The 23604-nt window shown below is 40.8% G+C and overlaps 1 protein-coding gene across 1 annotated transcript; it reads right to left on the bottom strand.

Moving 5' to 3' along the window:
- Nucleotides 1-8: 8 nt before the first annotated feature.
- Nucleotides 9-23225, bottom strand: prkacab (protein kinase, cAMP-dependent, catalytic, alpha, genome duplicate b). The gene is made up of 11 exons (XM_050045560.1): nt 22300-23225; nt 19337-19398; nt 17714-17842; nt 15071-15169; nt 11131-11213; nt 10441-10567; nt 8068-8163; nt 7435-7557; nt 4587-4646; nt 4371-4475; nt 9-4279 (listed from the first exon to the last, which is right to left on the bottom strand). Exons 1-11 carry the CDS (start codon nt 22343-22345, stop codon nt 4154-4156), a joined length of 1056 nt encoding a protein of 351 aa, XP_049901517.1. The 5' UTR covers nt 22346-23225; the 3' UTR covers nt 9-4153.
- Nucleotides 23226-23604: the final 379 nt, after the last annotated feature.

Genomic DNA, 23604 nt, shown 5'->3' with positions numbered 1-23604 from the left:
GCACAAACTACTAACACACACATCCAGGAAACACACACACACACACGTTTAGTAGAATTTTACAAGTAAAACTTTATTGGAATGATACTCATGTTGCAAAATATTACACTTCGTGTTTTTATGTCACTGTTCACGTGACTTTAGACGCTTCCCTTTGCAGTGTGTTAATTGTGTGTGTGTGTGTGTGTGTGTGTCTGTGTGTGTGTGTGTGTGTGTGTGTGCGTGTATGGGTGTGTGTGGCGGGGGTTAACATGGTTTACATTGGGGTCTCATTTCCCTAAAAAGTGCGACAGTATGTACCAGCATTGTGCCTGCATCGAGAGGAAGTTGTATCACTGCAAAAAACATCGAGGAGACACGGAATAATATTGTATTATAACTTCAAACATTTTGTCCATGATGATATAGTCAACATTAAACTGGACATGGAGGAAATACAGCGAATGTGAAGTCTCAACAAGTGGTTTACAACAATGTCATAATAATAATAATAATGATAATAATAATAATAATAATAATAAATGGGTTGTAAATTAGTCCATAATAACCAATAAGCCAGCTGATCACTACAAGTAGATGTGTGTCCACCTTGCAGCTCTTGCCACCATCTATGTGCCAATATGGTTTTGACCTCAGATTGATCAATGAAATGTTTTTCAGCTGTTTCACCTCAATGTGAAAGATTATGACAAGAAGTGGGGAGCGGAGCTTTTGGTCACGAGATGATTGCCTTGTATGTGACTAATTTCTCTGATATAAAACCAATCAGTCAAAAGCTTTTCTACTGGACACTGGCTGGATTACCAGCTCGGCAAAGAGTAGGCAGCTGCCCAGGGCCCCAGATCTGCAAAAGCCCCAGATTGGTTTGTGGTAATTTGATTAACTGTAACTTCATTTGGGAATATACACTGCTAAAGCGCCATATCAGCTGACACTAGGAAGGGCCTTGAGGTGGGTCTTCAGCTCATCTTGAGGCCCTGTCTTAAAGGGGTCCTGGACCCCATCGAATTCAATGTCAGTTTACTGGTCACACCTGTGAAAAGGTGTCAGATGGCATCAACGCTTGCACGCCAACACCTTTCCCATTTCTACCATCCATCCCATATGATGTGAATATGGCATACTAGCTAGGATACCTATCTAGCTATCTATCTTGCAAGCTTTATGGAAGTGCAATACTGAATCAGCGGCCCCTCAAGACTTTGATTACTTCAGTTAATGCTGCGCTCATGTGGTGCATATTCCTAAAGTAAAGCAGCTACAAGAAGTTTTTAACTGGTTATGAAACAGTCTCAGTTTAATACTGATGCTAATACATGACCTACATAAGTTTCTATAAAGTTATTCTCCGTGCTTGTCTTCGGTCCGATTCCCCGCAAAATCAGACTGAAGAATTTATGGCATGCAGACTGGAAGCGCCTGTTTACGTTTTCCCGGGCACAGTTTGGCAGTGAGTAGTGCGTAAGCTAGTTAAAATTCTTTACAGAAATTTATTTTCGATGTTACATTTCGTGTTTATGGCTGAAACTGGGGCAGAAACAGCAAAGAGAACAAAGAAAGCTAAAGGGGATGGTGATAAAGCACGGGCAAAAACACGAGTCAACCTTGGTTGGTCATTCAACAGATGGAGAGCACTGCGTTGAAAGGATTCAAAACTGATCCTGAACTGGTCTTCTTCCTCGTAGAGAGGTGTGTATTATGCCTGTTTATGTATAAAACACATTTCGATAAGAACAAACTGCTGTCTTCCACTTGCTTCCACAACAAATGCACCCGCTAGCCAGATCAAGATTTACAACAAGAGGCGGCAGTGCTCATGGGAAATCTTTATTCTGGGAAACACTACCGCTTTTGTTCAGAGGAGCTGCCCAAATCAACACGAAATGAAAGTTCCTTGTAGCTGCTTTAATTTGTGTTTTAATCAAATTACCACACAGTGAACCTGGGGCCATGAGATATTCCAGCATAGTGGTACATACACAGAGAGTGGGAGGAATGGTGGGTTCATAAAGGCCCGGGGCCCCGTAGCTGGTTAATCCAGCTGTAGACATTTGGCTACACACACCGAAAAATGATCTAAAACAGATCATTGAGTCGACATTGAAAATCCCTTGATGGTAGCTCATTTCTAATAACATTCCACATGAGTGATATGTGTGTAATTGTGTGTGTATTTTTTCATAAACACAGAATTACACAGTACAACTGAGAAAAGGCTTGTAATATTTTCCCGTATCTGAACTGTTTTGGACAGGAGGGACTTGTGTGAATCAAACATATCTGGATTTTAAAGCGATCAGAGCAAAACCAGAGCGCCCGTTTGAACCAAAACAGAATATCTTCATTATGGTGGCACATTGAAATACAGCTATGAAGAAGGCATTTGAATGTTTGAAACAGACACTAGTGTCACTGTGTTTTATTTCATAAATCCTGAACGACCAAATCCTACACTGACCACCGTTTTGGGCTTTGCTCAAGTACTTTGCGATCACAGCTCAGGAGCTAAGGAGGCGTTGAACACTTGTGTCGTGCACTTTAAACAGGCAGCTTGGACACTGTGCACTAGGATCATTTTTGTCTCTTCTCAATACTAGCTCTAGTCAACTCCAGGTGCGCTACCTTTTCCAGTCGTCGTTACATCACCACCACATGAAAAACTAAATTAAACAAAGACTGTAAACACAAGAGATGGGAATAGAGTTGCTGTCACATGTAAGACTGTCACATGGAGTGTGGCCCAACTTTGCAAGTGATAAGAGGGCTGGCTGCTGGGGAGATGAACATAAACACAGGTTTCTGTAAAAGACCATAAAGCACACTATCCAGACCGCCTTCAATGACTGGTCAAAGTGCTCCGGTGACCACCAGCCATAAGTGGTTGGAGGTAGTCTGCCTCAGGTGGTCTTCTGTAGTTGGAATTGGCAAGGGCCAAATTCAAAATGCTGCATCAACTTAAAGAGTATGTGAGCTCTGAGTGGAAACAGTGAGTGCTTTTAAGACCAAACAGAGTCGTCAAGTGAGCGAAACCAAATCTTCTGGAGTGGGAAACTGTGGAATACACTAACCAAAAGTCTTAATATTCCCTCATGTTCCTCTTAGTGCTAACCAGAGCTTTAAATTCCTAAATCTATATCATAAGCTAGTGTCTCACACGTCCTCTTTTCCTGCTAATCCTAATGCTTCATGTTGATAAAATGTCTTATTAAGTGATATGTTCAAACCTGAGATACCATTATGTTACGGTGTTCCTTCACAACACCATTAAAACTGAGATATTTACGTTCCCTTATCCAAATTTCCTTGTTTGCTGACATGATATCATTGGAGCCACTAGTATCTAGCAACATTTAAAAATTGAGTGCACAAAGCCTGGCTATGCTAACAACGATGAGAAGTATAGATGGAGTTACACAGTAAACTTAACTGACTTCTTGCCCCTTAAGTGTCATTTGTGTCTGACCGAAACTTGTTAGAGCACACGCAATGCATCATCTTCATGTTTTTCTTGTGGCCGATCATGCCAGTGACTTAATGTATGCTGTCTACGATATGAAACGCTTTCAATAATTAAAGGAAAAATGACTGCAAAACATAAGTTATTTAAGTGCGTGTGCGTGTGATTCATTTAAATGTTCGACTCAATGCCGCTCTTGCTCACCAGAGAAAGAGCAAGTTAGCCGGTTGTTAAATTTAAGAAGCTCTTGTGCGGACTGAGACCTCGACTTGTACGACTCGATGGGCTTCATGTAATGACCGACAGACTGACTGACTGATTTCTCTGTGATGTGGCCCAAAAGTGACTGAACAATGAATGAAACAATAAAAGAGCAGGGAAGATCTTGGGTGAAAATGTGTAGAGGCAACTCTAAATAACACCCATGAATCTGAAGCACACCTTCATCATAAAGGGATCCATAAATAAGACAGACCAATAAATAAAATACAACAGAAACGCAACAGAAAAGGCAACACTGCTGGTTATCAGTCTCCTTGCTCTTTTTTCCCTTCTCTATCCCAATTCCTCCCTCTTTTTGTAGCTGGTGCTTGTGATTGGACAGGAGACGGTACTCCCTCCTTACGTCTCCCACTTGACCAGCCTACCTTTGACTCTCCCTACTTCCTTCTTTCCTCCTCTCTTCGCTCTCTAACTCTAGAACTCTGCAAACTCCTTGGCACATTTCTCAGTGAAGGAGACGCGGATCTCCTCCTCCTCGTAGTCGTCAAAGTTGCTGGTGTCGCCTGGTCCTTTGAACTTGGGGACGAAGGGAGCTTCCACCTGACGACAATTAAAAAGCCCAGTTGAGAAGTGAACTCGACAGCAGGGAGGTAAACGCATCTGCACAGCACACACTCACAGACAGACCTACCTTTTTCTGGTAGATGGCAATCCAGTCGGTGGTTGCAAACCACTTGTGTCCCTTGATGTCGTTCACCCCGTTCTTGAGGTTCCCGTAGCGTTTTGTTAGATCCACCTGATGATAACACCCATACATTTTCCTCACTTTTATGTCATAGTAAATTCAGGACACACAGCAAAGTAAATGTAGCCTCAACATCAGAGTGACTCAGACATGTGCTCTCACCTGTAACAGGTTCCTCAGGAGGTCCTTCAGGTCTGAACTGAAGTGAGACGGGAAACGCACCTGAGACAGAAGACGAGAAGAAGAGGAATGAAGCAGCTGTGAAGTTTGGAGATTCTGAATCCCTCATACATCTGTATAGAAAGAGTAAGTCACCAATGCTTCACCTCCCTCAACCAGGCAGCTCCCAGGTGTGTGTGTGTGTGTGTGTGTGTGTGGAATGACAAATCACAATGTCCGGGGGAAAAAGGCACATTCAAATAAATATCTATCTTTATACTTCTGCTGTTTGATATAACAGAAGAATCATTTAACTGGAAGTCACTTTCTGTTACAGCTGTGTTTATAATAGCAGGTAATGGGTGCAATATCAAGCACGGCTAAACAGACACTCAAACAGACAATTTACGAATTATTCAATGCTCATAATCTTGCAGCTTTGGACTCTTCAAAGCAGAGATGGGAGGAGGATACTGGAGAGCAGATATCGGATGAGGTGTGGCATAAAGCTACTCAAAATATTTATTCATCTTCTATTTGTCTGAGACACATTCTTGTTTGATTTAAGACTGTACAGTGACTCCACTGGCTCGGAGCTTGGTTGTTGGTTGGCTAAGATTAGCAGTGATATTGATCCTGCGTGTGACAGATGTAAACAGTCTTCAGCCAATTTATGTCCGAAACTATTTCATTTCTGGGATTTAATATTTAAAACTTTTTCAACCATGTTTGGACGGCTGGTTGCCCCATCTATGTCCATGGCAATATTTGGAGTAACTACACACTTCTTTGCCACCTGGCAACCATTTATAACTTTTGTGGCAAATATGGAAACTGAAAAATTTATTTAATTATTTACTTTTTGTTCTTGTCTATTGGATTTCCTTTCGCTGCTCTGGCTTTCTCTGTTTCTTCCTGGGTTGGTGGGTGGGTGGGGTTGTCTTTTTATCCATGTTGGTTCTATGTTTGTTTGTTGATGCTTTGTGCATCATTATTAAATTATCAGTTAAAATATATTGACACTCAAACTTTACAAACAGCAAATTCTAAGACAGTAGACATCACAGCATCGACATTGTTTATAAAACAATCTATGGAAAGTAAAAAAAAAAAAAAAAACAACAACAAAAGAAAAACTGCTTTTCATCAAAGTCTTCTAGACAAGTTTCAAGATAATTTCATGACTATGTGACAGCGTAGATTAAAATGTAGGGGAAACACCTTTATGTTGTTTGTATATCTTGGACGCACGCTGCTTTCTCAATATGCACCAATATATTCCTAAAGGTTCTGTTTTATTATATTCTTTATGATTCTCTGTGTTATTTTCATGCAATGCACTGCAAAGCTGCACTAAACTAGTTATTAGGCTTGGGTGGTACATGGTATTATGGTCTATTTAGAAATCCAGAATACCATCAAAAATGTAGACACTCATCTTTCTATTAAACTGACATGGAGAAGCTGTATTGAGGTGATGTAGTGCACATCACGCACCACCAGAGGTCAGTCTGCTAGTGGTGTGGATAACGTTAGCTTACAGGACTAGTACAAAGCTGGCCAGCAACTGTAGCGAGAGACAGTGGGGAAAACCAGCTTGTAGATCCAGCATATTTTCACATCTAACTCAGGTTTAGACTTTATTTCAACCACACCAAACAATGACTTTAATGTTTGTGGGTTTTGTTTTTTTTCCACACAAATATCATCATATGAATTTCCCCTCAGGTGGATTAATAAAGTATATAAATTTTAAAATTAAAATTAAAATTAAAATTAAAATTAAATTAAATTAAATTAAAAATGTACACTATACCTGGTGAAAAGTCAGAAAGGTATGAAGGTTTGAACAAACAGATACCATCCAATCCTACTTGTTGTACATAAAAACACAGCTGAACTGCTTTTTTAAATAGAAAAACTTGACTGGTTGATTCCCCATGGACTGTGGAGCTGTGTGAAGTTTTCTACTGGTATCCCTGTGACTCTATGATGACTGTGAAAAAACCAATTACAATCAAAGCTCAAATTCCAAAAACACTATCCATGTTGCTCTTTTTTGCATAATATTCTCTGTAATTTTACACATAACTATATGCAACGATAAAATTATGCAAAGACAATAAAAAAAGGTGTTGCCAAAGTAAAAAAACAACAACTGTTGCTTAAAACTTAAAAACAAACTCATATAGGAAACGGGACATATACTGTGTATCACAAATATATTTAATATTATAATAACAATGAAACAGAGGTGGTCATGCTTGGAACAAACAAATTAGACAATTACTTAAAGCAGCAGAGGAGGGCAGGGGAGCACTGTGCAAAGAGCACTTTTGTGTGTGTGTGTGTGTGTGTGTATGTGTGTGAGTGTGTGTTATATTTGTCCATCTGTGTTTGCCCCCATGTGTGCACCAGCATCATACAAAGTGTGTCGTATTATTAGCACAGAAAAGAGATGCAGCTAGCTGACTGCACCTGTAATGAGGTGGTGAACTGACCTTTCTTCAAAACTGAAATAAAATGAATGTGTCTTTATAAGCCTTAAATGAAAAAAGCCAAAGCAGTCAGCAGAGTAAAAATAGACAGAAGACAGTATTTTCTAAATCGAAGGAATTTATCATTTCGCTTTCAAAGTGTACAGAGGCACGTTTGACCTGATGCTGAAAAAGCAACATCTTTGTGCAATTCCAAAATGTAGCTACACTGTAAATATGAATCAGACTGAAGTAGTTTTCTACAATAAACCAGCAGAAAGAAGTCAAGGACTGCGGATGAGGGGTGGGTACTGTGAGTGTTATAAACAGATACTGAATGTAGCACAAAGTGGTCATCAGAGAATCAGACTCACCTTCCCTGATACGATCTTTTCATAGATCTGAATGGGCTGGTCAGCGAAGAAAGGCGGGTACCCTGCAGCCATCTCATAGACGAGTACGCCCAGCGCCCACCAGTCTACTGCCTTGTTATACCCCTGTTGGATATAACAGCGAAGGAGGGAAGTAGAGAGTCATTGTAGACAGTTAAAACAAAATACATTTTAAAATGTTTTTTTTTTTCAGCTTTATTTAAGTTCATCCATCTTCTTTTTTCATCTTTTTTTCCCCAACATTGTCTGAGCATCTCATCTACAGGTTCAGAGTTCTGATTAAAAAAGGAACGCAGGATTTAAAGTTGATTGTGCTCTAGACGTCCCTTAAACCCACATGCTCAGAGGGGTTTGAAAACCAACATGACCGAGATCAGCATCCCCAGAAGCACGTCTTTATGTCTTGAATCAATATTTCTGAAATAACAGCAACCATATGTTACCGTTCTGCCAACTCAAATCAACAACTATCCTGTAAGAAAGGTGCAGTAATGTGTTTTAACTTTGTGCAACAAGTTGTTATCACTATTTTTCCGAATGCAGAATATCTCGTTTTGAGAGGAAACACAGCTGACGGTTCAAAAGGCAAAAAAAAGGGGAACAATGGTGGCTCACCTTGCTTAGAATAATCTCTGGGGCCAGATATTCTGGGGTGCCACACAGTGTCCAGGTCCGGCCCTTTACACGTTTGGCAAAGCCAAAATCTGTCACCTGAGAGATGAAACACAAAGTAAGAGGATGAACAAAATAATCAGTGCCTGGCTGAGTTTTTGCACATAAAAAAGAAGCAGGGAGAGACAGATGATAGAGGCAGAGAGATGGAGTAGAGCATCTTGGGAAACACTTTTCACCAGTTGTAATTACATTATCGCCACTAGAGGGCAGCAGAACCTGTGCTACACGACAGCCACAGTGCCAACACACAACTCAGCAAGGATAATAGCTAATACACACCATCATCATCATGCCATCATAGTTGCACTTGTGCACTCTCTGGGTAGTTGTTTATATTTTCTAAACACTTCCATGTCTGTGTGACATCACAGATAAAGATGGGGCAAACATCTTTATGTTGTTTATATTTAGGACTTTCTAAATTTGCACTAATGCAGTCCTAAATGTTCTGTTGTTTGTTTGTTTTTTTTGTAATTTGTGTCTCATGTTCATGTTCAATGCACTGCAAAACTGCATGAACCAAAATTCAGACCTGGACTACCTGTCTTAAAAACTGACTGGTTGATCCCCCCCATAGACTTGTCCTTGAATCCCTATATCTCTCTGATAATTGTTAAAGTAACCAATTCCAATCATATCCAAAATTACAAGAACAATATCCAAGTTTTCTCTCTCTCTCTTTTTTTTTTTAAATACTCGCCTTTGATTTTACACATAGTTCTTACATGTCTCTCCTGTTACTGTATGTAACTGATACAGTTTTCCAGAGACACACCTGTGGCAGCATATTATAACAATATCTCATATAATAATACACCATTCTATATCTATGCTCGTACAAAGAGTACCACTGCATGTCTCTGAAAGTAATGTGACGCTGTGGTGACCAAAGCTTGCTTTGTTGTATCAATAACAAACATTAGCTAGCTAGCTTACATGGCTAACAGTAGCTACCATTCATCAGAGTGTGATCACTTGGCCAATAAATATTGCCAGTAAAGCTGAAACAACTGACCCTTCGCTAAGACCGTCCCTTTGTGATGGTACATTCAGGATACCTTCAGAAGCTAATGTAGCACAGAGGTGCTAACCTAGTAACAAATGACATTTAACGTATATCTCCTTCCAACCTCTCAGAGTAACAACTATCGTCATTACACACCCACAAGGCACAACATTTGATATCTGAGTTGAGAGCTGACCAATGCTATGCTATGACTGACCAGCCTGCGTTCGAGGGCAGGACATAGCGAAGGGTCAGTTAAGTCGATTTATCAATTAGTTAATTGACAGAAATTTAAAGATTGTTTTGACAATCAAGACATAATTTATGCTATTTTTAAACAAAAATGCCAACACTTAAATCAGGGGTGTCAAACATACGGCCTGGGGGCCAGAGTCATCGCGCCAAAGGGTCTAATCCAGCCCTCTAGATGACTTTGCACACCTTAAGTTGATGCACATGTGAAGGCTGAGTGGTTTGAGGAGCAATTTAAACAGTGAACAGCTCTCTGAAATAACTAAGTACTTTTTGTGGTCATATTTAAAGATACTGAACATTGTGAAACATATTGTCAACCAGCAGCTTCAGTACAAAAGAGTCTGTATCAGACTTCTGTCTTAAAGCAATATTAGTGTAACCCTGCTGCTGAGGCACTAATACAACTTCAGATTGTAAGGCAGGGGATGACTTAACCTGCTTCTTCAATAGATTCCACTTTAGTGGAAAATTATGAACAAAATCACATGTAATGAAAGTGAGAAGTAGACTGACTGAGTATAGAAAAACTAAAACATACTGTTGAATTTGCACATCATTTTTTGTTCGTCTTTGTTTGTTGAATGGATGAAGCTTTTCAGAATGAAAGAAAAATTTGAAGCGGTTGATATTTATAGCTTATTATGCAGTGGTTTCAGTGGTCCAGCCCACTTGAGATCAAATTGGGCTGCATGTGGACCCTGAACTACAATGAGTTTGACACCCCTTGGCTTAGATTGTTACAGAGTGTAAAATATGAGGTGTGAACATCTTTGGCTCGAGGAAATAGCGAAGGCCATTTTTCACAGGGTTATGATTCTTTAAAGACCAAACAATTAAAAAAAAAAGAAACTGCAGTTGACTTGATAATTAAAAAATAACTAACTTTTTAGAGTCTGAAATCTCAACAGCCACTGAGACATCACAAGAGTGCCTGACAATGTTTAACATTACTTGTGAACTCCCACCACACTCAGGACTTCATATATAAACAACCTTTTGAGTAAGTTATTGATGATCCTCTTTTATATATCACTGCATCAGGTGTTATTTACCTGTATGTAGCCCTGTTGGTCTATGAGCAGATTTTCAGGTTTCAGGTCTCTGTAGATCAGGTCCAAAGCATGCAGATACTCAAAGGTTAGAACGATCTGAGCAGCGTAGAACCGAGCGTGAGGCTCACTGTACACACACACACACACACACACACACACACACACACACACACACACACACACACACAAGACAGAAAGAGAGCAGTTTAGTGGAGTGTACAGTACAGAACAGTGCAGAGATGAACAAAGTGAAATAAAACTGAGTAGAGCTAAAACAGACCTGAAGAGAACAGAGCTGTATAGAATAGAGTAAAATTAGGGGTGCATGATATTGGATTGTTTGGAGGTATCCGATATATTTTAGTGATCATCAGGTCTCTTCTGCAGTGGAATTATCATCGTATTATACATGCATACTCTTATCCTGATGGCCCACCAGCAGATGGAGACATGAAATAAAATACTTTTCAATGTATGTAATATTCAATCATTGAGCAAATTTAAAAAAGCATGTTGGCCGATTCTGATAGTTCATTTTAAAGCCGATGTCGGGCGACACTGATGACGTGCCGATATTATCATGCATCCCAAAAAACAGACTACAAGATCATAAAATAGAGGAGAACACAGTACAAAGCTCCACAATTTAATGTAAACTTCATATTTACTCCTGTTTGTAGAGACACTAACCTAAATCTGCCAATTCGCCGTAGATGGGAGAACATCTCTCCACCTGGTACATATTCCATCACCATGTAGAGGTTAGTGTTGTCCTGGGGAAGGGAAGACAGAGGACCAGTTACTGGCACTCAAGTGCAAACACACACACACACACACACACACATACACACGCACACACACACACACACACAATGGGCAGCAGAGCGACATGGAAACAGTATTCTGTGGGTCAGTACTGACTTTCATTTAATTTATTATCATTTAAAAACCCTAATGACAAAGTGCCAGCAGCTGCGTCTATGAAACATTGATTCAGGTGTGTTTCATTCTCACAACATGATTTGCAAATCATAACTTCTTTAGACCTTTTGACAGAGATAAATATTACACGCTTTTAGGGCTGTCATTTAAAAATGTACAATATCCAGGACCAATAAAGTGACACAGATACGAACAGAGAGCTTAATTTGGAACCTTTTTCATTCAATACCCAGCATGTAGGTGGAGGCATTTAGCTAAAGTAATCCTTCCACATTTTATGTATTTTTTATCAGACACCACAGGCGTGTAGTAAAGCCATACTTTCAAATATTTTGGTGGCATTACTGCCAACTCCGTCAAGTCAAGTCAAGTCAAGTCCGCTAGACTTCACCACACCACAGCGTAACGCATCATACTCGCATCGAAACATCATATTTCAGCTTATGAAATAATTATTCCGGCACCTTATGTCTATCAGAGAATAAAAGGTATATTGACAGAGTTAATATTGTCGGTCTACCCCTTCTCTTTACCTTGCTTATCTTAAGAGTACTGATCCCACTGGACGGCCAGAAGTGAAATACTGTGATATTCCAACTATTTGATCCAATCAGCAGGTAAGATCACCATTTAAACTAACAAAGACCAAAACCAGGCCTTGCATAGCTCAGTTAGCTTTAACCTCTACAGTTTGTCTTTCCAAATTAGCCACTGTAACTTAGCCTCAGCTTTATGAAAGGTAGCTGCATCCTCAGTGTATGTCCACTTTTGTAGAAGCTCATTTTTTAGTTTGACAGCTTATAAATTGGTGGTGGCATTTTTATGTTGTTTGCTAGCCGACATAAATGACAATTGACAGTTGTTTGGGCAGGACTCATTTGTGCCCTTTCTTTATGTGTTGTAGCTGCCATGACAAATTGACAAATGCTTGCAGTGATTGGCTGTTTAAAAAAAAAAAAGAGCAAATAGTCTTTTTTTTCTAGATCTGGGTACAAAAAGGACTGAATATAGGTACTGTTTGACAGAAGAAGTTGTTATGGTTGATACCTTAAATGTGTCAAGTACCGATACCCAGCCCTGTTTGCTTTACATTATATTCATATTATCAAGGAGGATTTTATTCTTCACCCGTTTCTTTGTTGACACCTGCAAATACAACTTACTCTCAAATAACTCTAACTAAGCCGAGTTAACGTGTGTTTGTTGTTGACTTTTCCATCAGTGTGCAGGATGTGGCACGTGGACAGGAAAAGTCTGTTAATAGGTTTATTTGAGTCGCCCAAGAGGCATCTAAACAGCTTAACCTGAATAAGGCTGTTATTGGAGTATAGCCATCAGATGGGTTAGTCTGTACGAGTACAACCAGACACAGACAAAGCTGGGGTATGAAAATGTTGAAGAAGATAGAGATAGAGTGTGGCTCTTTCACTCTATATTTGCAGATGACATACCCCTAATAGGATTGATTGTCGATGATTATGTAAGTGATAAGATAGGATAGGATGAGATGGGACATTGAGAGATTATTGCATCAGGAATTAAAGTTAACCAGCTTAAGAAACAGCAGTCGATTTTTATAATAAAAACGAACAGTCCAATTTCTGATCACAGAGATCACTATTAATACTTAAAAGTGGTCATTACCTAGAAGAAATAACATTTTAGATGAACTTATGATTATGTTACAATGTTTATTTAGCTCAAGAAAACTTAAATTATTTATTTAGAGTGTTAAAATGATATGTTATGCTTATACATATGCAGTATATGGAACTACTGTATAGATGTCTGATTCTCTGCCCGAGCCCGACTGGGCCTGACCCTAACTGCCGAGTGTGTTGTCATTATTCCCTTGGGCTTGAATGGGGTTAGGCTGTTGCCAGTTTACAGTTTTTTTGTAGTTTTTTAAAAATGAAACTGCCAGTTCTCGTGCATAAATGGCAGGTGTTTTAATGGACCGATCCAAGAGTGAAAGAGAGAGAAAGAGTGACGGGACAATGGAGATATATAGTGAAGAACGGTGGGAGTGAGAGTTCACATTTGTCCTCGCTATTTGGGATTAGAAGGACCCGGTAAGTGTAAAAAAACTTAGCTTTGTCAATGATAATTAAGTTCCAATGTCCTAAAAAAAAAAAAAAAAAAAAAAAAAGTCTCAATGTCAAATGAGTACTTCCTTATTAACAGTGTCTTAGTTTGTTACTGTTGCTAAAATTGGTCAAATTTGTTGCCATATCAAACTACAAACATTATTAATCATAACTAAACAAGTTTCGACCATAAAATGTGATCAGGTTTAGGACCTTGTGCACTTTGTGTCGGGACTGGCTGCAGACTGACTTGGCAGAAATGGCTGCCATCTTGTTTTTACATGGATTAGTGTATTGTGCTCTTACTACCACTAGATCACACAAAAAAAGTGTCCACGAATGAGGACAACAGGTCTAAAAAGAATGAAGTATAAGGTCAAGCCAAAGTGTGATGTCCTCATATGAAGACACAGGGTCTCAGGAGGATATTAAAATATGCTGCTGTGGTTCGGGCTCAGGTCGGGCCTGGACAGAAAATGTACCAGTTCCTGAAGCGTTGTGCCTGATTTTTGGGCCTGATCAGAGCCCACTACTATATACTGCAATGAGGTGAGAATGTTAAACACTTTTGACAAACACATGCATTTTTAGTAAAAAACCTTAGTAATGGAATCTTGGTTTGAAGAGGGCATAGATCCGTTTAAAATATTAAGGTTTGATTGTAAATGCCTGTGTTTGGGAAGTACGTTGCACACAACTGGAGTAACACAGTCCCCCAATCCCAAATGGATCCCTTACAGACTCGTTGACTCAAGCCCTAAGCCCTTACAGACCTACGACCAATTCCATTTCTTCCCCTTAGCCCTTGTCTTGGCCCTTCCCCTTGGTTTTGCACGTTCACGTGAGGGGAAGTGGTGTCCCAGTTCTCCGTCAGGTTAGCTCTTAACCTGATGGAGAATTGGTCCTAGGTCTGTAAGGGCTTGGGGCTTGAGTCAACGAGTCTGTAAGGGATCCATTAGGGATTGGGGGAGTATGACCAACTGTCACACAAATGATCATGTTGTGGATAACATAGTATTTTGAGCTGCTTTCACAACTGAAGTTTTGCAGCACGGTGCTAGCAACTCATAGGGACAGTCAGAAAAAAACTGGGCGTGGCATCACATTTCCATATTTTCGTCAGTGACATTCAACCAAAGCACCTGCCTGTTGTCGCAGCCCTGCACCGCAGTGGCTGCAGATGCTTTTTGGGGGAATGCTCTTGCAGGTGCGGCAGTGTTAAAATAGCAAGTTAGTGGTTTACCACATTACCTAAAAACAAACACAAATAGAGTCATGGTGAGACTCGTTAATATCCAACTAGTGTGCGATACAGGTTAATGACCTAGATTTTAAGGGTTGGTATGTTTAAAAATAACTAGTTCGTGTGACCATGACAGAATGCAGATGTGTTTATAACTCATCCAAACGTGTGTGTGCTGGGGTAAAACATTTATTTATTTTTCTAGTGGACGACCTTTACAAAAATGTAGACAAACAGCAAATTAAAAACTGGTTGAGGGATGGAGGGCAACCTGATGAGTGGATGGAAGGAAATCATCAACACACAACCGTACACACACACTAGTACACGCGCCAACACCATCTAAAATTCTCCGTACCTTGAACGAGTACTCTAACCGCACCAGAAAAGGAAAGCTGACGGCCTGAAGAATCCTCTTCTCATTCAGAGTGTGCTCTATTTGCTTGAGCTTCACCACCTGAGAGGCAAAGACAGAGAGAAGGAGAGTTTATATTGCATCATAAAAAATATAGAAATAAGAATAAACAGCAGCATAATCTAAACTTTCTTTAACATGCACATTAGCAGTCAACAGCCGCTGGTCCCACACTTCTGTATAGAGAAATAAAACTGTATTTTCTGTTTCCATCCAATGGGAACACACAAAAAGTCAACTAAAAGGCCCCAAGGCCACGGTACTTGTATGTGTATTGATATTTGTATTGACACTGTATATATATATATATGTATATTGTACACAGTGTTTCCTTCATGTCTCATATCTGTTTTATCTTCTTTCTTATTAATATCTTAAATTCTTCTATTTAAAACAACATTCAAAGTGGAAGACAAAGTAAAAATTTCACTGCACAGGGAAACCTTACTGTGCATATGATAATAAACACCTTGACTTGACTTGAAAGGAAATGTTGCTGCTGTTCAAATCATCCCTAAAAACCAGTGATTTGGGGCTCTGTCTCTGAGCTTTTTCTGCTGCTCTTGATAATGACATGCTCCATATATAATTGATCCTGTATAAATGTGTAAAATACTTAATTTTTTTTCAGATAAATGAATATATAAATAAATAATAGTAGCTAATGATGCTTTTCCACCTGCATAGTCTTTTCTAAAATGTGGCAAGGCACTTCACACATGATCAATATCCTAGTTTTCTTCCAATTGTATTACAATAGCAGCTCACAGATGCTCTGAAATCTCACAATCTGCCTCCTTCAGACTCCACGTTTTTATTGCATTGCAACATATTTAGTATATTACATTAAATGTATTGCATGACCAACAGCTGCAAGCATCTACATTGAAACTATATCTATCGTTTTATCTCCAAAAGGAGGTCTTGTTTCCGGTTCAGTTTGTTTGTCTGTCTGTCTGTCAGCAAGATAGCAGAAAAACTACCAGCCCGATTTTCATGAAACTTGGTGGAGTTGTCCAGCATTGGCCAAGGAAGAACCCATTACATTTAGAAGCAGCTCTGAAACACGGCATGGATACACAAATTATTTTTCACTTATGTTAACACTGTGATAAGGCGTTTGGCCTTGGTGGAGGTGCTCTCCCAGTGCCTTTCTAGTTGTTGTTTTGTTTTTGCTCTGGTTATGTTCACCTTGCACCATTTATTTACACACCACTCCTTTAAAGGTAACGCTGAAAACAGACCTAGCAGTGGTGAAGTGCGACTCACCGCAGTAATTTTTCTGCAGCCAGGTTTTTAGACCGGAAGAAATTCTTTGGGGTTTTTTTGTTTTTTTTGGTGATGCAGGCACAAAACAAGCAAACAGAAATTCTTCGTTAACATAGGTCAACATGTCACAGGAGTTACAAGACTCTGTTTACTCATTGGTTGCGGTATTCTCTGTGAAAGTTAAGCTATACCCAACTTCTAGTTATGTCGAGTTTGAAGCAGCCGCTGAAACTTTTCATTGAGATTGTACGGCAGATAGCTGCAGATCGCACTTCGCCGCTGCTTGGTATGTATTCCGTGTAAGTGATATACATGATGGAAGTCCACCACACTGGACAGATACAGTATTTCCAAAAGGTTTTTTTCTTGTGAAACTGGGAAAAAAAAAAGTACAAACACAAGCTGAAACATGGGTGTCGCAAACATTTTTTTCCCCCTCCTGATAATCAAACATGTGAACATGCAGTAATTATGGTGCAAAGCAGCACAAAAGAGAATGGGTCTGAAGAAGATGAACATATGAGTAGGAGGAATAGAGTCTAAGCAGGTGGCATAAAAATGGCCAATCGCATCAGCTGCTTTTATCCAGCAGACAGCAGAGTCACGGTCTCTCCAGGAGGTGCAAAGTGTGACTATATAGCAACCTAAATATATATATACACAACAGATGATCTATCCATCTCTCCATTTCTATACCTGCTTATTATTTTTAGGGTCCCAGCATGCATTTGGTCCAGCAGTTTGTTCAGGCTGCCAGCAAAAATACACAGACAACATCCACATTCACAGTTTGGTGACTGCTTCACCTAACCTGCACGTCTGTGGACTGCATCCACCTTCATTTTTCAGGTATTAAATTCACTCGATTAGCCGATTACCCAAAACAGACATTCCCATCTGTGAATTTTGTCTATAAAATATTAATCTATGAATATTAAGACACATGAGAGGTTTGGAGCGCACGGAAACGCAGGCACAATTTCATTCTAAATGACTCGACTTGATGTGATCTGCATAAAAACCTCAGCTCTGTCACTGCGGCCGATGTCTGCATCAGCACAAGCAGGTTCAAAGAGGTTCAAAGGGGGCAAAAAAAGAAAAGCTTGCACCTGTATTTGCGTCTGAGTCTTCACACCAGCATATAAAGAGGGGCCTTTTTTTTTATCGTAACCATGAATGTTTCATGCCTTGTGAACACAATAATCACATCAGTGAAATCTCCATATTTTCTCTGACCATCCTGCAAGTGTCCTTAAATGACAGACACATTTAAACACCCTCCATCCCGCTGTGCCCCCCCCCCCAACCCAGACTGACCTTCTGCTTGTTGAGGATCTTCATGGCATAATGCTGTCCCGTTTCTCTGTGCCTCACCAGCATCACACGGCCAAATGAGCCCGTGCCCAGGGTTTTCAACCTCTCAAACTGCTCCAGGCAAGCAGTGTTCTGAACGGACAAAACAAAAAGGGTTAGTTGATTTTTGTGAAAATGGGATGGTGAGGGTTGTGGTGTTGGAAGTGAACTTTTATTTTCTATTGTGCCCTACGCTCACATCGATTGTGAACTCTTTTGTAAAGGCAAATAAATGCCTGAATATATGTGCATGGTATATGTGTGTACTATATCCAGTAATCACAGTGTCTGTTGTGTAAATAAAGCATGTATATGGTTCATGGTAATATGTATATAGTATACAATACATACAGGATTTAGATACACTGTACAGAATATACAGAGCAGTCTTATTTAAAACTGTTATGTAAGGCTGTAAATACTATTCTGATTGAGATCATTTTCATTACTACTTGAGTTAGAAAGAAAGGTACAGATATACTATACGTTGTAAAGAATACTGATACAGATCTTATTTGTATTTAATATTATCTGTGTCTGTATGATAGCAGCACACAGTGCATCCAAATTTCACATCATGTTTCCAGGGCTGGATGATTCAGTTGGGATCAACACCATGATATCAATAATAAAAATATTTCAGAACATTTTTTTTTTCTAAATTTCTCATTACTCAAATCAGGATATGTGCAGGTACATTAATAAAAACTCATCACACCCACAACATAACTTGCAGGGATAAAAAATAAGGATTGCCCGCCTGCCCGGGGCAAGTGAAATGCAACGTTGGGCTAATAAATCTAGCAACACACCTGCCCCATCAGGCAAGTAGTACATAAGAATTTAACATGTTTTTTGCTGAGTTTATGATGGAAGTAACTAAGGAGTGAGCCATCGTGATTCCTTCTCATCTCTGTTAAAAAGTGCATTTGCGCAGTACTGATCGGGCACTTGTGAGAAAATGGCGTCTGGTAAAGACAAAGTTTAACAGCTGAAGCACTCATCCTGGAAACAGGATTTTAGTTGAGTGGCAATAAAAGGGTGTGGACGAAACTCCAATTATGTATTGCGCAATTTGCAGCAACTTTGAGAGCAACAGGAGCGGTCAGCATCTCGCTTCCACGGCAGCTAAAAAATAAACAATTTGCATAGGGGCAAGTAAAATTTGACTCTAGACAATTAGATTTCTGACCAACTTGGAAAGTGGTAGACAAACATTAACGCTGCACCCTGACTTTGACAACAGGAATTTGAAAATTCTGATATTATAATCATATCTTTACCATACGATCTTAATCAAAATCATCACCCTACTCTTGCTTTACTGCACCATCCAAATACATAGAAGTTTAAATTCACCTACCGTAGTAGCAGGTACAGAAAAAAAATGGGGTGGACAATAAATATAAAAAACAACTAAAAATTCAAATGACAAGAACTGAGCAAGCAAAATCATACACATGACTTGATATTGTTGGTCACAGAATTGGATTGAAAAACTAATGCGAGCAAAGAAGATAATGACAATAGAGAAAATATGTCTCGTTCTGCTGTGTTAAATAAACACAAATACATCCAGACACTAACCTGTGCAGGGTTCTCCCACTTCTTGAGAAAGTCCTCTTTGGCTTTAGCAAGGAACTCCTTGACTGTGGAAGACAAAACCACAAGAAAGACCTTAGAAGTGTGTGTTTGTGTGTGTTTGTGTGTGTGTCTTTAAAGAGTAAAAGAAACCAGAAAATAAAAAGTAGGATACCTTCTGTGTTTTCTGAATGAAATTGTAGAGAACCTGTGCTTCCTTTTTTTAGAGAAATACAGCCCAGTCTTTGCTGTTTACATCTCGCCTACATCTTAAAAATACTTGTTTTAAATGCATGATTTTCCTTGTTTGATAATTTCTGGATAGCTACACTGCACATAGAAAGAGGACAAATTAAGACTGAAACAAGGATGACATGCTGGTTTGAAACAGCGGTAGTTACAGGGCACACAGCAGCGTTGAAATCAAATTTTGTTGTGTCAAATCTATCCTAAAATCAACTTCTCACAACTAACACAGATGCCCCAAATAAGACGACATGGATCATGTGCCCAGGTGCAAAATTAACTTTTTTGTCCATCAGCCAAGTTGCAAGTGAATGTTTAAAAAAAGATAATCTACTAAGATTACCATTGTTTTTTTGTTCTGGCTGGTGAGTGAAGCAAACCTACCTGCCAATTTGCTTATTATACCATCATCTGGCTAGTGGATGGTGCTAATGTTGTACCCTGTGTGCCAGTGTGTCAAAGTGTGCAAAGGACATGCTGTTCAGTACACTGGAGACTTCTGAAGACATGAGAATGAGCCTCAATATCATTAAGTGTGATTCTGATTCTTTACATACTGCATCCAGGACAATCTTTAAGGGACACCCCACTGATTTTCACACAGAGGTGCGTTTAGAGTACGACTAAGCTGAGCAAAACAGTTGTACAATGTTTTCTGTAGTTCTGAAGAGAGCTTTCTAAAGTCTGTCAAAATGACCCTGATGATGTCATCAGGATTACAACAGGTTGGGCTTAAGACTAGAAATTTTGACAGAAAACCTGTGTTACAAACTGGGAGTGCGGAGTTTGTAAGATGAGGGCATTTATCATTTCATGATTATATGCTATGCAGCTGCATTATGGGAATTGTAGGATCCAGTATTTCTGAAGCTTCACTCATAAAAGGCACTAATGGTGCGTTCGTTTTGTACTCAGAAGTTGGAAATTCCCAGTTCCCAGTCGGAAGTTTAAACTCAAACGCACTCTGAGATCGGATTTCCAACTCGGAAACTCGGAGCAACCGCATCAACCCCGACTTACGAATTCAAGATGGCTGCCGGTCACATACATAGTGAGTAAACTATATATAAACTGTATAGCAATTTTATCTTATTTGTTTTACATTAGGTCAGCCTCATCTGCGGCGTTCATCAGTTGGAGTGCATGATGGTTTTGAAGCTGTCTATACTCCGAAAGTGCAAGGGCAACAAAGGCTTTCTTGCGGGCGTCCATGTTTTTTTCCGACTTGTCCACCGTTGTCAACTAGAATGCAAAAACTGTTGTCAACTCGAAGGTGACGTCATTCCCACTTCCGACTTCCGACCTCCGAGTACAAAACGAACACACCATAACAATCAGAGAAGCTCGCCCTGTGCTGCTTCAATTTTGGCCGTTCTTGTTTTGAATCTGTCTCATGTGTGTCCCCAAACATTATGGAAGTGCAATATTTAACACTGGAGCACCCCTTTAAGGAGAGAGGAAGCCAAAATAATTGAAGCAAACTTGAAAATAACCAAACAACTAATCATTTACACTTAATTCACTTAGTGTAAATGACCAACTGGTTAGTCAGAATTTAAGGCATGAACTATTTCCTCCAGCAGGACAAGGGTTATTATAACCTGCTGGGAAACTATGGTTGAGTTAAGATAACTCGTAATGCTTAACTCCCTCTGGAGCGATGCACCAAAGCCTCACCTACACAGGCAAAGCTGCTCACTGACCATGAGTACATGACATGTGTCTGTACCTGGCAGCTACCAGGTGTGACTCTGTGATACTGGATGCACTCAAGAGATTCTCAAACCATATTTCATTAAGTCTTCTCATCATCCCTGTCACCGTTTTTGAATGCTTGTTGGCAAAACAATCGCAATGCATGGCTGCAGTACAGACAAATGGTGCCCAGCATACAGTAGCAAACCAATATCCAAACTGTGACCTGAGTATGATTGTGACACACGTGTACCCATTCATTGTGCCTCAATGCAGCTCGAAATAAAAAACTTTATATTGTATGTCATGGTAAAAACATCATCCCTGGTAAATTACAACATACTCTCATCCTTCTTCATCACAGTAACCTTACATTGGACTCACAGTACAACAGACACACTGAGACCAGCTCAGCCAAACATGCTGCAGACTTTTATGGGTTCACGTAGATTAGATTCAGCTCACCCACACACACTTTAAGCAGCATCTCTTTCAAAAGGAGTGGAGCAACAGGCCTAGAATGTTTGGGGGGAAAAAATCTGACACGCAGACTGTTGTGATAGTGCCAATATTTTAGTCCAGTGAATATTCCAAGATGCTTGCAGCTTACAATTGCTTTTGGTTGTTCTGAGGCTCATACAGAGATTTTGCTATGGAAACAGATCCACATCCTGCTTCATCCTGCCTCAGCATCCACTAACATCAAGTCCAAAACTGAGCAGTGTGTCATCTGAAGAGAGATTCACGTCTCATCTACATGAACACACAGTGCTACTGAATTTAAATCAATGACATCTGGGTTGTTGTGAGCTTGCAAAGCACAAGCTAATTCGCAGCAAGGACTTGTCATGGACGTACAAGTGGATCTTAATGAATGGGAAAGCAGGAATAGGCCTCTAATTAACGGTGTATGGCTTGTTATGTAAAGCTAACACAGCCTGTTGTATCACTTTGTCTCTGATCATTGCATGAGGATGTAACCGAGCAGGTGCTGCTCAGGAGTGATGTGTACTGGCGACTGTACCCACCGCTTTCCATCTCGCTGCCCTTCCTGGCCGTGGGCGCGTTGCCCATGATGACAACTTGTCAACGGGCGATCCGTGGCTTTTTGGCCGCCCTACAGCCTTGTCAAGCTGGTCTTAGCTCGATTAGGTCTGACCGGTATTTCCTAAATCCAGCTGTAACAGTTACCAAGCGTTAACTCCGAGGTCTTGATCTTGAATAGCCTGACAGCTGCTGATGCGGTGCCACGGCGAGACGGTACAGTGCAGCGGGCTCACTCACTCCACGGTCACCAACAACCGGCGACCGTTAGAAATTTAAATCCACGGGGAGCTACCGTTGAGGTATCTCGGTCGCTGGGGCTTCACCGGACCGCCAGGCCGACCTCGGCGCAGTTGGCCTGAACACGGAGGATCCAGTCTTCTCCTGTCCCTCCTTGCAGCCCCCTCCGAGCGAGGCCCCCCGGCTCCCCACCTCTCCCCCAGCCCAAAAAACAGCTATACCGACGGCGGGGGTGCAGTATTCTCAATCAAAAGCCTGCCACTTTGCGTTACCGAACCCAGCTTTTAAAAATGAATCCTCGGCGGGGTCCGACAACGACGGGAATTCGCCCAAATCAACATTGGCCCCCTGTAGCCTCGGAGACGAGCGAGATGACGGAACTACAGCCGAGCGAACGCCCCGCCCACTCTCCAGAACCGGGGTTGATTGACAGCTGGAGCTAAGCCAAGGATTGGCCAGCTCTCCACGGCGCTGTCCCACGGAGCGCTCTGATTGGCCCTTCGCAATCCATCAACAGCAGCAGCGTCCCGCCCCCTACAAAAAGCAAGCGAGGGGAACGTCAGCGATTATTTTCCTACCGAAGAGGTACGCGCCCACTTTCTCCGGTCGCTCTCCTCCATTGGCTTGGCGCGGCCGAACCGTGGGAATCTCGGTGAATGCTGGGACATCTATTGGCTGTCAGCAGCGGTTGACAGGAATGCCCCCCCCTTCCAAAAAAAAAAAAAAAACCTCCCTCCCTCCCCGTGCTCTCGCAACACCCGCCCCCCCTCCTCACCGCCGCCAAGCGACTGATACACGTTTGGCTAAGTGACGTCAACCGCGAGCTATTTTTAGAAATGTTGGTCAGAATTTAACGCACGCGCGGCGCGGTCTGGCTGGCAGGACTTCTAAACAGATCGCAGACGGCCGTGCATGGAGGGAAGAGTTGATGTGGTGGGAAATGAATCACAGGAAATAAAAGACAATCTTTTTACAATCGGTGCTGGATGAGGAGCCTCATGCTGTCTGTGCACCAACGACCTTTACAGTCAGTCCTCCAGCAGCATCTC

The sequence above is a fragment of the Epinephelus moara genome, chromosome 5 (genome assembly GCF_006386435.1).
Source record: "Epinephelus moara isolate mb chromosome 5, YSFRI_EMoa_1.0, whole genome shotgun sequence".
NCBI classification, from domain to species: domain Eukaryota; kingdom Metazoa; phylum Chordata; class Actinopteri; order Perciformes; family Serranidae; genus Epinephelus; species Epinephelus moara.
This window is presented reverse-complemented; position numbering and strand designations above follow the sequence as displayed.

Excerpts from the sequence above, each read along its gene's own strand:
- prkacab (XM_050045560.1), bottom strand. The coding sequence starts at position 22,345 with ATGGGCAACGCGCCCACGGCCAGGAAGGGCAGCGAGATGGAAAGCG. Across the intron at positions 4,476-4,586 it reads TCCTGAGGAACCTGTTACAG|GTGGATCTAACAAAACGCTA; the intron begins GTGAGAGCACAT and ends TGTTATCATCAG. Across the intron at positions 4,280-4,370 it reads TTGCCATCTACCAGAAAAAG|GTGGAAGCTCCCTTCGTCCC; the intron begins GTAGGTCTGTCT and ends AATTGTCGTCAG.